At 63.9% G+C, this 13,856-nt stretch overlaps 1 protein-coding gene across 1 annotated transcript in view; it reads right to left on the reverse strand.

Moving 5' to 3' along the window:
* Nucleotides 1-622: 622 nt before the first annotated feature.
* Nucleotides 623-13,856, reverse strand: part of NOTCH1 (notch receptor 1) — a 47,434-nt gene continuing 34,200 nt past the window's right edge. Inside the window, exons 20-34 of the mRNA XM_029204052.1 lie at nucleotides 13,284-13,437; nucleotides 12,970-13,154; nucleotides 12,378-12,510; nucleotides 11,968-12,225; nucleotides 11,780-11,892; nucleotides 10,499-11,070; nucleotides 9,885-10,280; nucleotides 9,195-9,343; nucleotides 8,281-8,497; nucleotides 8,035-8,122; nucleotides 7,776-7,941; nucleotides 6,904-7,199; nucleotides 5,761-5,908; nucleotides 5,582-5,679; nucleotides 623-4,312 (exon numbers count right to left, since the gene is read on the reverse strand). Of these exons, the coding sequence (XP_029059885.1) occupies nucleotides 2,894-4,312; nucleotides 5,582-5,679; nucleotides 5,761-5,908; nucleotides 6,904-7,199; nucleotides 7,776-7,941; nucleotides 8,035-8,122; nucleotides 8,281-8,497; nucleotides 9,195-9,343; nucleotides 9,885-10,280; nucleotides 10,499-11,070; nucleotides 11,780-11,892; nucleotides 11,968-12,225; nucleotides 12,378-12,510; nucleotides 12,970-13,154; nucleotides 13,284-13,437 (4,392 nt within the window). The 3' untranslated portion in view covers nucleotides 623-2,893. The remainder of the gene's footprint in view (nucleotides 4,313-5,581; nucleotides 5,680-5,760; nucleotides 5,909-6,903; nucleotides 7,200-7,775; nucleotides 7,942-8,034; nucleotides 8,123-8,280; nucleotides 8,498-9,194; nucleotides 9,344-9,884; nucleotides 10,281-10,498; nucleotides 11,071-11,779; nucleotides 11,893-11,967; nucleotides 12,226-12,377; nucleotides 12,511-12,969; nucleotides 13,155-13,283; nucleotides 13,438-13,856) is intronic.

Consider the following 13,856-nt stretch of genomic DNA (forward strand, 5'->3'; position numbering starts at 1 on the left):
ACCTCTTGGCTGCTGTGAGCACGTCTGTAGACGCACTTGTGTGAATCTGCTTTCACTTTTCTCAAGTGTACACCTAGGAGTGTAATTTTGCGGTGTGGGTGTTCTTTGGGCAGAATTCAGGCTGAGTACCGCCCCCTGAAGATGGAAATTCAGCCATTTGCCACATTCCACTTCCCGGAACGTCCTGTCCCAGGAACGAAGCATCCGAACTCAGTGAGGAAATCCGGGGTTCACCTTTGTGCCTGAATAGGCCAGGCCCAGGGGCAGGCGGCACTTTGCAGTGGAAGGGGGTCACCGGACTCTCTGTTATTCTGGTTTGGACACGGGTTCGAGCCCTGGTCCAGGAAGATCCCACATGCCGCGGAGCAACTGAGCCCGTGCGCCACAACTACTGAGCCTGCGCTCTAGAGCCCGCGAGCCACAACTACTGAAGCCCACGTGCCTAGAGTCCGTGCTCCGCAGCAAGAGAAGCCACCGTGATGAGAAGCCTGCGCACCGCAACGCAGAGTAGCCCCCACTCTCCACGACTAGAGAAAGCCTGCGCGCAGCAACAAAGACCCAACACAGCCAAAAAATAAAGTTTAAAAAAATTTTTTTTTAATTAAAAAAACAAAATCTGGTTTGAAGCCACTGGCCTGGGGGTGGGGCCAGGTAGAGAAGAGGCAGGCGGGGCCAGGTGAGAGGAGGGGCACAGGCAGGAGGGACGGGGAGAGGCCCACATGGGCGTCTGGTGGCCCAACTCAGGATCCCTGAGCCAATGGCTCTGCCCAGCCTGCACCCCTTGGGGTCACCCCCATGGTGCCCCTGCTCGGATGTTCCTGTGGCTCCCTCTGACCTCACGCTAGGGTCTGGACTCCTTCCCGTGGCCTCCCGGCCCCTCCCTGTGCCCCTCTTTCCTGCAGCGGCCCCCGGGCCGTGGTCCCCAGGCTGGTCAGTGGTGCCTCGCCCTCCGTGGCCCAGGCAAGATGGGAGAGCCCGGAGCCTGGTGGTGTCGGGCTGTATGTGCCCGGCTCCCTGCGGGGTGTCTGCCTCCCCGTGGTAGACAGGGACACTGGACACCTTCCGAGCGGACAGAGAGACGCCGGCGCCCACGGGCCAGGGCTGGGCGGTCTCACCACCGCTCTCCCATCGGGAGGTACTTCGGAGAGGATTGCCCTGCTGTTCCCCGCTCTCAGAAAGCAAGCCAGCACCACAGCCGAGTTTAGCAAAATCTGGACAACCATCAGAATCATTTTTATTGCAAATCAGACAAAAAAGATGAAAAAAAATACATCATTTTCATCCCCTGCAGTTTTGCATGTAGATAACTTTTAAAAAAGTTTCCTTTTCATGTAAACTACACTCTATTTTATAAAACACAGTAAGAAGCAACATCTTAGGAAGTGTCTGGTCATGCCCACTGGGGGTGGCCCAACACTGTGCCCGGCGAGGCCCGAGCAGCTGCCCGAGCACAGCGGGCGGCAGGACCCTCCCTGGCTTTGCTCTCAGGAGCCACGTTTCAGCAGCTGCAGGTCAGGTCGTGGGGCCTGGGTTCTGACATCCCTTTACCAACGTGACCCCTGACAGATTTGTTCAATCAGATTTCTTAAACAAAATCCCCCATTTAGAAATGTATTTACAGACATTTACTCTGCCACAGGCTTATACTTGATAACGTAAGAATCTGCTCCCTCCCCCGGGCGCACGCCCCCCCCTCCCCAAACCGGAAGGGGTGGCCCGCAAGCAGGCTCCCGGCGTCCCAAGCGCCCCACTGAGCCGCGCCGGGCCCCAGCACGAGGGTCTCTGAGCAGTGAGGCTGCACACAACCATGTTTTTCCAAGTCTCCTATAAAGACAGGGCCCATCAGCGCTCGGGCCCCAGGAGCACCAATCCACCTTCCGCTGAACCTGGGAGACGCAGTTCAAGTTGAGACGCCTCCAACGGGGTGGCCCAGGCAGTGTCTTTCCCCAGAAAGGGGTAGGCCTCCCCAGCGTGGGGTCCAAGGTGGGTACCACACCTCTGACTTCTCACTCCGCACGATGCTTAAGTATCAGTGGGGGCGGGGGGGGGGGCCTGGGAGCCTCCAGAAAGAACAAGAACTCACAAGACCAATGAACAACTACATAATACTGAACCCAAAACAAAGATTCATGATTGGTACCATGAAACGTACCCTTGGTATACCCCAAGAACACGTTTTAAAAAGCATGTTTTTAAAAAGTCATTTAAAAGAACACCAAAACACATAAACCACATCATTTCACATGTTCCTTTCCTATTTTAGAAGCCAATTAACCCATGTACCAAAGGAGTAAAGGGTCTGCTTTTCTATCTCTAGATGCATCTTCTCGCAAAACACAGGTGGTCCTGGGAGCGGGGGTCGGGGGAGTGGTCCGGCTTTGGAGGAGGGGTGAGGGGGCTGTCTGGGGAAACGGGCAGCAGGCCCGGGTACCCCGGGAGCTTTTTGAACGATGCTGGCTCAAAAACCTCCCTTCTCTGACATTTCTTTTCGGATTAAAAAAAAAAAAAAAAAAAAAAAAGGAAATCAATAAATAAATGGCATTTGGAAATCATGAATCTTTGTTTCTATTTTACAAACACCTGGGAATCTTTATCCTAAACAGGGAAATCACGATCGAGAACTAGTTTATTTTCTTGGAGCAGATAAAAGGTGCTACCTGGTGATATACAAAACAGTACATATAAATAAAAAGACAGTGTTTCCAGGTAAAATAAAAGTACATAAATAAATACTAAAAAAAAAAAAATTAAAAATCCTTGTCCTCTTATTTTGTATAAAGACGCATGTTTTGAAAACAGCTCCTTTGGTCGGCCCCGACATCCACGGAGCGCACGCAAACGTCCGGCAGGGCTTGGGAAAGGAAGCACAGGGTCCCTGGGGGCAGCTGGCTGTTCACTTAAAGGCCTCAGGAACGTGGGCGATCTGGGACGGCATGCTGGTGGGCGGGCTGGAGATGCCCTCGGACCAGTCGGAGATGTTGGAGTGTGGCGATGAGCTGGACCACTGGTCGGGGGACTCCGGGGACGGGGTGAGGAAGGGGTGCTCGGGCACCTGCAGCTGGTGGCTGGGGGTGTTGTCCACGGGGGAGGAGTAGCTGTGCTGGGAGGGGGGCGTCAGGAACTGGGCGGTGGTCATAGGCGGGGCCAGCGCGGCCGGCAGCGATGTGGGCAGGACCTGGCTGTCCTGCGGCAGGACGGTGTGCGCTGCCAGGCTGCCGGGGCCCAGGGGCTGCACGTCCGCCTGGCTCAGCTCCCCCGCCAGGAAGCTCCGGGCCACGTGGCCGCTGGTGGCTGAGCCCACGCCGAGGTGCGGTTGCGGTGCCTGCAGCTGCATCTGTAAGTTCTGCTGGTGCTGCACCAGGTGAGGCTGGGCGGCCAGCCGCGTGTTGGGCAGGGCCTGGTAGCTCATCATCTGGGACAGGGCGGTGGCAGACAGGCCGCCGTGCAGCGGGCCCACCATGCCGTGCTGGAGGGTGGGGGCCTGCGTGCTCAGGGTGCCCGGCGCCACGCTCCCTCGCAGCGGGTTGTACTGGTTCGGCACCAGGCCATTCTGCAGCCGGGACAGCCACTCGCACTGGCCGTTCAAGCCTGCGGCCCCGCCCACGGTGAAATTCACGGCCCCACCGCAGCTCCCGCTGCCACCGGCACCCAGGACCGTGCTGGTGCCGGAAGCCACGGGAAGGTGGGAGAGGCGTGGTGGCCCCGCCTCGAAGGCCAGCCGGCCACCCCCACTCAGCGCCGCCATCTCGGGCTTGGCCGCCACGCTCAGGTGGCTGACGCCCAGGTGGGCCTCGGGCATCCCGGGCAGGTGGTTGAGGGGCATAGAGGGAGACTGCTGGAAAGGGGAGGGCAGGAGGGGTGGGGAGGCCACATCCGACAGGTAGCCGTGGGGGGACTCCAGGGAGTCCACGGGCGACAGCGCGCTCGAGCTGTCCAGCAAGCAGCCCCTGCCGTCCTGGGACTTCTTCCTCCGCGCCCTGAGGTCCTTGGGCTCCTTGCCGCCGCAGGCCAGGCCCTTGGTGCTGGGCTTGCGGGCCTTCTTGCCCTGCACGGCGGGCTTGAGGTTGCCCAGGTAGCCGCTGGGAGAGCAGAGAGGGGGCGACAGGGTGGGTGCGCCGTGCAGCGGGGGGCTGCGCACCAGGCTGTACTCGTCCAGTAGCCGCACGATGTCGTGGTGCATGCGCTCCTGCGCGATGTCACGGGGCAGGCGGTCCATGTGGTCCGTGATGTCCCGGTTGGCGAAATGGTCCAGCAGCACCTTGGCCGTCTCGTAGCTGCCCTCCCGGGCGGCCAGGAACAAAGGCGTCTCCTCCTGGAATGGACGGGGGCAGGTGAGGAGGTCACCTGTCACCAGAGGGACCGGCGGTCTTGCCCCTCCTCCTGGCCATGGGGTGGGGGGCAGCTCATCTCGACCCTCCCCAGCATGCTACCTTTACCTGGCCTGTTAAAGTCTTAACAAAAAAGACCTAAAATACATCTTCTGAGACCCACCCAGAGGCCGTCTGTGGGATCCTAAACTCTAAATCAGTAAAGCTTCACCTTTCCGGGGGTCATAGGCCCCACAGGAAATCTAACAGACTGTGACCCCTCTTCCCTCCCTCCCAACCTGCACAGACGCAAACACTGCCACAATTTCGGGGGCTTGGGGATGTCTAAAGGGCATCCGTGGGCACCACACGGTCCCCCAGGGACCCTGACATCTTAGCTCTGTCACTGGGTCTTGGCTTTCTCATCTGTACAGCGGACATGCCGCATATGCCCCCGAGGCTGCTGTGTGCGTGTGGGGTGAGGCCTGATGGTGCCTGCCTGGTACACACAAGGCCTCGGCCACGGCCACCGCCACGCCACAGCAGTCCCTTCGGCCAGCCCCTCCGTCTCCAAGGCTGAGTCTCCCCAACGGGAGGTGGGATCACGTCTCTGCCCCACCGCGGACTCAGGAGCTCCTGGGCCCAACACTGCCCCCTGCGCCCCTCCCCCAGGACAGTCTGAAATGCAACCAGGGGTCAGTGAAGTATGGGGTGGGGCTGGACACACAGAGGAGCCCAGCGACAAGTTCAGGAGACGTGGGGTCAGACTGGGTTGGGGAGGAAGGAAAGCGCCTCCTTGGCCTCAGGGCACAGACTGTGGCAACGCTGAGGGAGACCGGGGGGGGAGGTCCAGGCGCAGAAGGTGGCCACTCGCGTTTACACCTGGGGGCCTCCCAGCACAGAGCCCCCCACGCCCACCAGCCTCTTGACTCAGCGTGTACCATCTGCGTCACCCCACCCCGCCCAGGGAGAGCCAAGGACAAGGCTGAGGTCCAGGTCACAGTGACAGAGAGCGGGGAGCTGCAGTTGCTTACTTGCTATGCGGGGAACGCATGCCCTGCGCTTGAGAGGGGACCCGTAAATACGGCAGGAAGGAGGGAGGGAGAGCCAACGACACACAGGCACTCGCTGAGGGGTCCCCATCTGTGCGTCAGGGGGTCCTCCTGGGACTTTACAGCTTAGGGAGCTGAGGCCCAGGAGCTGGAGTCACTGGCCTGGGGCCCCCCAGTCGGAAGACAGTGGTGTCAGGGGCCGTGACTTGCCAGCCGGCCCACCTTGTTGTTCTGCATGTCCTTGTTGGCCCCATTCTTCAGGAGCACGACGGCGGCCTCCACGTTGTTCACCGCGGCGGCCCAGTGCAGGGCGGACTTGCCTGCAAGGGGAAGCAGAGGGCGGGTTAGGGAGCAGCAGGTGCCCGCGGGCACCCCCGCGCGCTGGGCGCAGCCTGGCTCACCCAGGTCGTCCACGGCGTTGACGTCGGCGTGGGAGTTGATGAGGTCCTCCAGCATGCCCTCGACGGCCAGGCGGGCGGCCAGGATCAGTGGAGTTGTGCCGTCGTGCATGCGGGCGTCCAGGTCCGTGGCTCGGTTCCGGATGAGGATCTAGGCGACAGGGAAGGTCTCAGGCTCGGCCAGTGTGAGCGCGAGGCCCCCACCTGGGACAAATGCTTGGGATCCGATCCCTGACGTGGAAGCAGCCCCTCCTGGGGTCTAAGTGGCCCCAGCGAGACTGGACGGCCATGGAGTTGGGGCAGGGGGGAACCACCGGCCGCCGCTAGAGGGGCTGGGGCCAGAGCACCCGTGAGAAGGACGGTCACTGTTTGTTGGTGGGTAAACGGAGCTGGGGACCAAGCCACGCGCGGGACGGGCCTAGCTCCTGTGAAACAAGCGCCCATGGGAATTTATGTCTCTAAGCGCCAGAGAGGCTGCCAGAGCAAACTCGCCAGGACCTGCCTCCAGGGGCTCATTTAAATCGTCCTTGATCTCCTACTTCCACAGAAAGACAGCACGTCAAAAATTACTAAATTAAAACCCCGGTCTGCGCCCTGTTTACCTGCCCGTCTGTGCAGAGCACCACGGCCCAGGGCCTGGTTGGTCTGCGGCAGGGGGACCGGCCGGCGGCTTTCAAAGCACCCTGTGCCAGGGACACTCCCCAGAGGCCCAGGTACCCAAGTCCCTAATCCACCCCGGTCCTGAGCCCCCAGTTTGCAGGCAGCAAACAGCAGCCTCCAGCCCTTCTCCCCACCGCCAGAGGCGACACCTCCACCCAAAGCAGGGACGGAGGGCCAAGGCGGGAGGGGCAGACGCAGGGGACGGAGCCTGTCTTGGGTGAAGGCGAGGAGGCCCTGCTTCCTGCGGGTCCCCACGGCCTCCTGCTAGACCGCGGCTAGCCGGGCCCCCCCGCGAGGACGACACGGGGCTTTGATGCCCTCCCCGGCCTCGGGCCCCCTTCAGGGTGCAAAGGCTCGAGGTGGGGAAGCGGGGGAGACGCCAGCTGCCCCTGCTCTGGCCACGCTTGGAATGAGGGCTCCGGGGCCCGGCCACGAGGAGGGAAAGCGGGCGCAAGCTAGCAGAAGGGCGCGGGCACGGCTGCCCACCTGAAAGACACCCTGCGCGTCGGCAGCCACGGCCGCGTGCAGCGGGGTGCGTCCCATGTTGTCTTGGATGTTGGCGTCAGCGCCGGCCTCCAGCAGGCGCTTGGCCGCGTCGGAGCGCGAGTAGCGGGCGGCCAGGTGCAGGGCGGTCTCGCCGGTGCGGTCCGTCTGGCTGTGCAGGCTGGCGCCCTGGTAGATGAAGTCCGAGATGACGGCGGGTGCGTCCTCCTCCTCCTCGCTCTTGCCGGTCTCCAGGCCCCCTCCGCTGCAGGAGGCTATCATGAGGGGCGTGAAGCCGTCTGCAGGGGCGGGACAGGGGCGGGGCAGGGGCGGGGCCTGGTCAGGAAGGCCGGCCCCCAGCAGCCGCTCGGGGACTGCGGACACGCGGCCCACGGAGGCCACCCCGCCTGGGGCCAACGCAGCCCATGCAAGCTCCCCGAGGGCAGAGGCAAGTCCAGCTCCAACGGGCTGGTGGACGACAGAGACGCCCGCCGCTCCGCCTCCGGACCTGCCCGAGACCTTCACCAACAGCCCACCCAGGAGAGAGACCACGTAAGAAATGGGTGGTTAGGAAACCAACACCTGGGGCGTCTCCAAAGAAGCGTTTCGGAGCAAGAAATGAACTCGGAGGGCAGAGTGAGTTTTGAGACCGTCGCCCCGAGGGGGGAGCCGGCGAGGAGGCTGAGCGACTCCCCGGGGTCCCCACCACCTCCCAGGTCTCATCCCCCCAAGCTGAGCTTCCAGGTACTGACCCCGAGGGCTCAGGGGAGGGGAGCAGGCGGGTCACGAGGTCAGGCAAGAGCAGGCTGCCCGCAGCGGCTAGGTGCCCCAGGGTGGAGCCCTGGAGGGTGGTGCAGGGGGCCGGCGGCACCTACCCGGCCCACGGACGTTGACGTCCATGCAGTCGGTGTCAGCCTCGCCCTGGGGCGGCGTGGGGGCCGTGGCGGACGCGCGGAGGTCAGCAGCGTCCAGGTGCTGCTGGGTCCATTGCCGGCGGTCTGTCTGGCCGTCCAGGTCGGGAAGGACCACGGGCTCCTCGAACTAAGGAACGGGGTCGAACGGAGGGCCACGTCCAAAGGGGCCGGGGGGGGGGAAGGGCGGGGGCGGGGGCGGGGCCCTGGGGCACCAACTCACCCGGAACTTCTTGGCTTCCAGGCCCTCGTCGCCCCACTCGCTCTGGTTGTCGTCCACGAGGGCGCCGTCCGAGGCGTTCTTCAGGGGCCTGGGGGTGAGGGGGTGGGGAGGCGAGACTGAGCGGGGCTCCTGGGAGACCCCCGGGGCCCCGCCCGCACCCGGCATCCGAGGTGGGGCCCGTGGGTCCACAGGGGGCGGCCCCGCCTCCCGCCAAGTCCCCCAGATGCCGCGGCCACGTCCACTAACTTGAGGCCCACGGAGTCCTCGCCGAGGGGCTCCCGCCGCTTCTTCTTGCTGGCCTCCGACACCTTGAAGCCCTCGGGGAACCAGAGCTGGCCATGCTGCCGCCGGCGCTTCCGCGACAGCAGCACCCCGCAGCCCACAAAGAAGAGCAGCACGAAGGCCACCACGGCCACGTACATGAAGTGCAGCGGCGCGGGCGGGGGCGGCTCCACCGTCTCACCTGCGGGCATCAGGCCGAGCTACCAGGCAGGCTGGCGGCCGGGGGCAGCGCACTGGCTCCGCGGCCGGGCGCCTCCTCGCCCACTCTCCTCCATCCCGCCCCCCAAAATAAGGTCATTTTCTACGCGATTAATCAGAATTGCAAACTATCGCTAAATTCTCTCCTGCACCAGCCAGTTATCTGGAGACGGCTTTTACTTTTTTCTCCTTTAAGGGAGAAGGATTAGCCAACTTCAAATCACTGCACTTGCATTGAGCTGTTAAGACAAAGGATTTAGGGGGATTTTCGAGATACAAACTTCAACACTTCACATGACACCGATCAATTCTTTTCTCTCTCTCTTCTTTTTTTTTAAAAAAAAAGCTGTAATGATTTTGAAATAATACCCAACAAAGAAAAATCAGGAGGAAGGGGTGGGGCGAGAAAAAGGCTCCCACTTTCTGGGATGTGCTGGCTCCCCTGGGCCAGCCTCACTGACAGCTGTCACTGTGGGGAGGGAGAGCGTGCGGGGCGGAAAACACCAGCAGACACTCCCGAAACTCTGGATGGCGCGACACCCCCGTGGGTGGCAAATGGCACGAAGCACGTGAGCACCTTGGAGGGGAACTGGGAGACAGCCCCTCCCAGGCGGACCCCTCCCAGTACACGCAAAAGCTCCCGAGGGAGTGTGGCTGGGCGAGCAGGGCGGGCCACTCACTCTGCACGGCCTCGATCTTGTAGGGGATGTTGAGGCTGCCCAGCGAGGCGAGCGCGCCCAGGAAGGCGGCCACGTCCGTGGCGCTCTGGAAGCACTGTGAGGACGACTGGACGCACTGCCGGTTGTCGATCTCCAGGTAGACGATGGACCTGGGGGCGCACCGGGGTCGGGGGGCTCGGACCCCAGCCTCCTCCCTGCGCCCACCCAGCCCACTGCCTCCAGGGACCAGCTCTGGCCCCTGTGGCCTCACCCTGATGGGGGGAGCAGAGGCACTCCCAGAACCCAAGGGGACAGCCTGGGGCGGCGGGGAGCTGGGCCTGGACAGGAACAACCCTGGAGGTGGCCAGCGCCCCTGCCGGCCCACCACGTCAGCCCCAGCAGGTCACGCGTGGCTGCTCATCACAGACACTCCTCAGAGAGCTCCCGCCCCACCCCTGGCCCCGGGGCTCCCTTGAGTGCCACGAGCATCCCTGTTCCTCATCTCAGAAGGAAAGAGATGTCAAGAACCGGATCCTCCCCCGAGAGCTGACCCCAGGCTCCAGGGCCTGGGCCATGGGGTGAAGAGCCCCAGCGGGAATGCTGTCTCCGCCCCTCACCCCCCACAGGCCCCGTAAGTCCTGGGCCTCTTTCGCCACGTGGTGGGAAGAGCGCTGAGGCGCGGGGGGCGGGGGGCCGCGGGAGCGCACTCACCCGCGGATGTCCATGGGGTCCAGCTCCCTGCGCCGGCGCCCGCCCCCGCCACCCGGGGGCCGCGAGGCCCCGCCCTCCACAGAGCGTCTGATGGGGTGCTTGCGCAGCTCCCCCTCGCGGCCGTAGTAGGGGAAGATCATCTGCTGGCCGCCGGCGTCGCGCCTGAAGACCACGTTCGTGTGCAGCAGGCGGCTGAGCTCGCGCAGGAAGTGCAGCGAGTGGTTGCGCAGCTGCTCGGGCGGCATCAGCACCACCAGCACCAGCGTGCCGGCCGCCAGCCGCTCGGGCACGTGCTCCGCGCAGTCCAGCCCGTCCCACTCGCACTCGGCGCTGTTGCAGCCCTGGTCGCAGTGCCCGTCCCTGAAGTGGTCCTTGCAGTACTGGTCGTACAGGGGGCTGTGGGCACGAGGCACGCTCAGGGCTCCCTCCACGCCGGGCCCCCGGGGACCCTCGGCCGGCACCTGCCCTCCCGCCGCCCTGCCCGCGAGCTCGGGGTCCTTCCTCCGCCCGCGGCCCTTGCCCTCCCCCTGGCCCGTGAGCAGACGGCTCCCTCGTGCCGCCCCGTGAGCCCCGGGGCCCCCGCGGTGCGGAGCGGCCGTCCCCGTGGGCCTTACTTGCACTGGCCTTCTGCGCGCTGGCAGTCGAAGCCGTCGAAGAGGCAGCCGGCCGAGTTGCACTGGCTGTCGCAGCGGCCGTTGCTGAAGTACTTCCAGCACTGCAGGGACTGAGTGCAGTTCTGCCAGGGGTCGTTGAAGTTGAGGGAGCAGTCGCCGCCGTCCCAGCCGCAGGCGTGGTTGTTGCACTGAAGGCTGCAGACCTTGTTGCCGGCCTCCTCGCGGCAGCCGGGGAGCTCGCAGGCCTCCGCGATCTGCGGCGGGGGGATGTCGAGGCCCACGCCGCCGCCGAAGCTGTAGTCCAGGATGTGGCACAGGAGCCCGTTGAACTTGGCGGGGCACAGGCAGCGGTAGAAGGGGCTCTCGGACGTGGGCTCGCAGCTGCCCTGGTTGTAGCAGGGGTTGCCACCCATGCAGGGGCTGCCGACAGGGAACTGGCACTCGGGGCCGGTGAAGGGGCCTAGGCACAGGCAGGTGGGGCTGCGCGGGCCCGAGATGCAGGTGCCGCCGTTGAGGCACCGCAGGCTGCCGCAGCTGCGTGCGTCGTTCTCACACGTGGCACCCTCGAAGCCCTGCCGGGAGGGGGCCACACAGGGGTTGTCGGGGTGGGCCGGCTCCCCAGACACCCAGGGACCCGCCCAGGCCTGACCTTGCCTCTGCATCCCCCACCCCCCTTTCCCCGGGCAGCCGGACCCTTTAAAGAAAGTCAACATAAAACGCTCGGGGGTTCCCAGGGGTTGGGCGTGAGGGAAGAGGGAGCACAGGGGGGAGCGTGGGGCAGTTTTAGGGCAACGGCAAACCCACGTGACCCTGCAACAGTGGACATGTGACACTACACGTGTGTCAGACCCAAACCCACAGGAGAGCAGACCTGACTTAACACCGTATCAGTGTTGATCATTTAACAATGTATTAATGCTGGTGGCAAGTGGTAACAACGTTCCACGTGAGGGCAAGTTGCTAACAACTGGGAAACTAGGTGTGTAGAGGGAGCGGGTACGTGGGAACCCTCCTTCGGCACGATTTTTCTATAAAAGTGCTCTAAACATAAAGTTTATTGACACAAAGCACACGGTCTCGAGGGGAACAAGGAGGTTGGAGTCCAGACACTCAAGCCACCCATTGTCCTCCGGCACGTGTGCGGGATGGGGGGAGGCGGGGTTCTCTGGCCACCTCAGTATCCCAGGTGCGCCAAGCGGGCGCGTCCTCCTGTCACCTTCAGACCAGGGAGCCCTCCTGGCCGCACAGGGCCCTTCCCACCGCCTGCCCGGCTGTACCTACCGCTGGGCATTTGCAGATGAACCCGCGGGCGGTGTTGGAGGCCACGGCACAGCTGCCCCCGTTCTTGCAGGGCCTGTCCTTGCAGCCGTTGATGACCGACTCACAGCGGCGCCCTGGGGACGACAGCAGGTGTGAGGGGCTGACCCCCACCCCGGCACCGCTCCCTGCCCCCGGCCGGCGGCACCCACCGGTGTGGCCGGCGCGGCACTCGCAATGGAAGGCGTTGACGCGCTGCACGCAGTTCTGGGTGCCGCGGGCGTCGCAGGGGTTGGACAGGCACTCGTTGACATCACCCTCACAGCGCTCGCCCACGAAGCCGGGCGGGCAGGTGCAGCTGTAGCCGCCCACCTGGTCCACGCAGGTGCCGTTGTTAAAGCACCTGGGGCCCCGGGACACGGGATCGATGGGGGGGTTGCAGTCGTCCACGTTGATCTCGCAGTGCACGCCTGCAGGCCCAGGCACCGTCAAACCCCGTGCGGCAGGTCCTCCCACAGGTGCGCCCCTCGGCCAGCGGTCAGGACCAGGGAGCCTGGACGCCCAGGCAATGGACGCCGGCCGCCGGCCCGCACGCTCCCTCCCCGGGTGTGGCCCTGCCTACCCTGCGTGCCCCGGGGGCAGGAGCATTTGTAGGTGTTGGTGAGGTCGATGCAGGTGCCCCCATTCCGGCACGGCTGGGACAGACACTCGTTGACCTCCTCGGAGCAGTTCACCCCGTGGTAGCCAGCCACGCACTGCAGGGGGACAGCGAAGGGGCGGGCCCGTGGCTCAGTGCGCCCCCCACTCCCTGTGCAGGCTGACGGGGCCCATGAGCTGCCCTCTTGCCCAGCGAAGCTGGGGGTTCCCCCCACTTGGTGGACCCAGAGGGAGACCCCGGGAAGGGCCCCAGGAAGCTGCAGTTTACTGGCCAAGGTGGGTGTTAGACCCAGTTCCCTAGCATAGAGGTGGGGGCCTTGGGACAAATCTGGGGGAGGGGAAACCCCGTCCCATTTCCTCTTCCAGGTGCCCCCCCCCGCAGAGGACAACTCCTCCAGGCAGTCTTTCCTGATTACCGAGCCCTCCCTTAGTAAGACTGAAAGTCGTACACGTCTATGGGCTTGGTCTTCCCTGCTGCACCGGCTCCCAGCCCAGGGCCCAGCCCTCGCCGACACTCATACCAGACACGCGCACCCTCACCAGGGACGGGTCCCCACCTCGCAGGAGTAGCCACCAGGGTAGTCGGTGCAAGTGGCCCCGTTCTGGCAAGGGCTGGGCGAGCACTCGTCTACCTGGTCCTCACAGTAGCTGCCCGTGTAGCCCGCTTGGCAGTGGCAGTGGTGCGTGTTGCCCACATTCATGCAGAGCCCTCCGTTCCGGCACAGGTGGGTAACATTGATGCCTGCAGGGGACAAGGTGGACGGAGCGTGAGGCCTGGGCTCCCCTCCGGACAGCAAACCTCCTGACCTCAGAGGACAGACGCCCGGTGGTTGTGGGGAAGCCCGGGCCAGGTCGGGACACGGCCGGTTACCTTGCTGCCATGCGGCCACCTCACAGGAGACGCTGGGCACGTCGCAGTAGAGGCCAGTCCAGCCACTGTGGCACTCGCAGCGGTACAAGGCGTTGGTCTGCCAGCACCTGCCGCCATTCTTGCAGGGCGAGGAGTCACACCAGCGCACGAGGTTCTGCGGACGGCAGTGGGCAGCCTCGCTCACAACGCCCCCACCCGCCAACTCCCAAGGGGCCCATCCCACCTGGCAGGGGAACACACATGCGCCAGAGAGCCTCTCACCCAAGGTGGCTCATGACCCCATCCTATAGAAATTGACCCCGAGGCCCATGGGCCCCCCTGCTCAGGAACCGCCAGGGGCTGGGGTGCGGGTCTCTCTCTTGTTCTGGGCCCTCGGTGAATCCGGACCACCAGCCGCCTTTCCTTTTTTTGGGGGGGGGAGGGGGCACACCACGCACCTTACGGGATCTTAGTTCCCCAACCGGGGATTGAACTCGCGCCCTTGGCAGTGAAAGTGCGGAGTCCTAACCACTGGACAGCCAGGGAATTCCCAGCTGCTTTTCCTTGAAGGAAGATTTTTCTTAAAAAGTAAAC

The sequence above is a fragment of the Monodon monoceros genome, unplaced genomic scaffold, assembly GCF_005190385.1.
Source record: "Monodon monoceros isolate NGI ecotype Baffin Bay Population unplaced genomic scaffold, NGI_Narwhal_1 Super_Scaffold_5, whole genome shotgun sequence".
NCBI lineage: Eukaryota > Metazoa > Chordata > Mammalia > Artiodactyla > Monodontidae > Monodon > Monodon monoceros.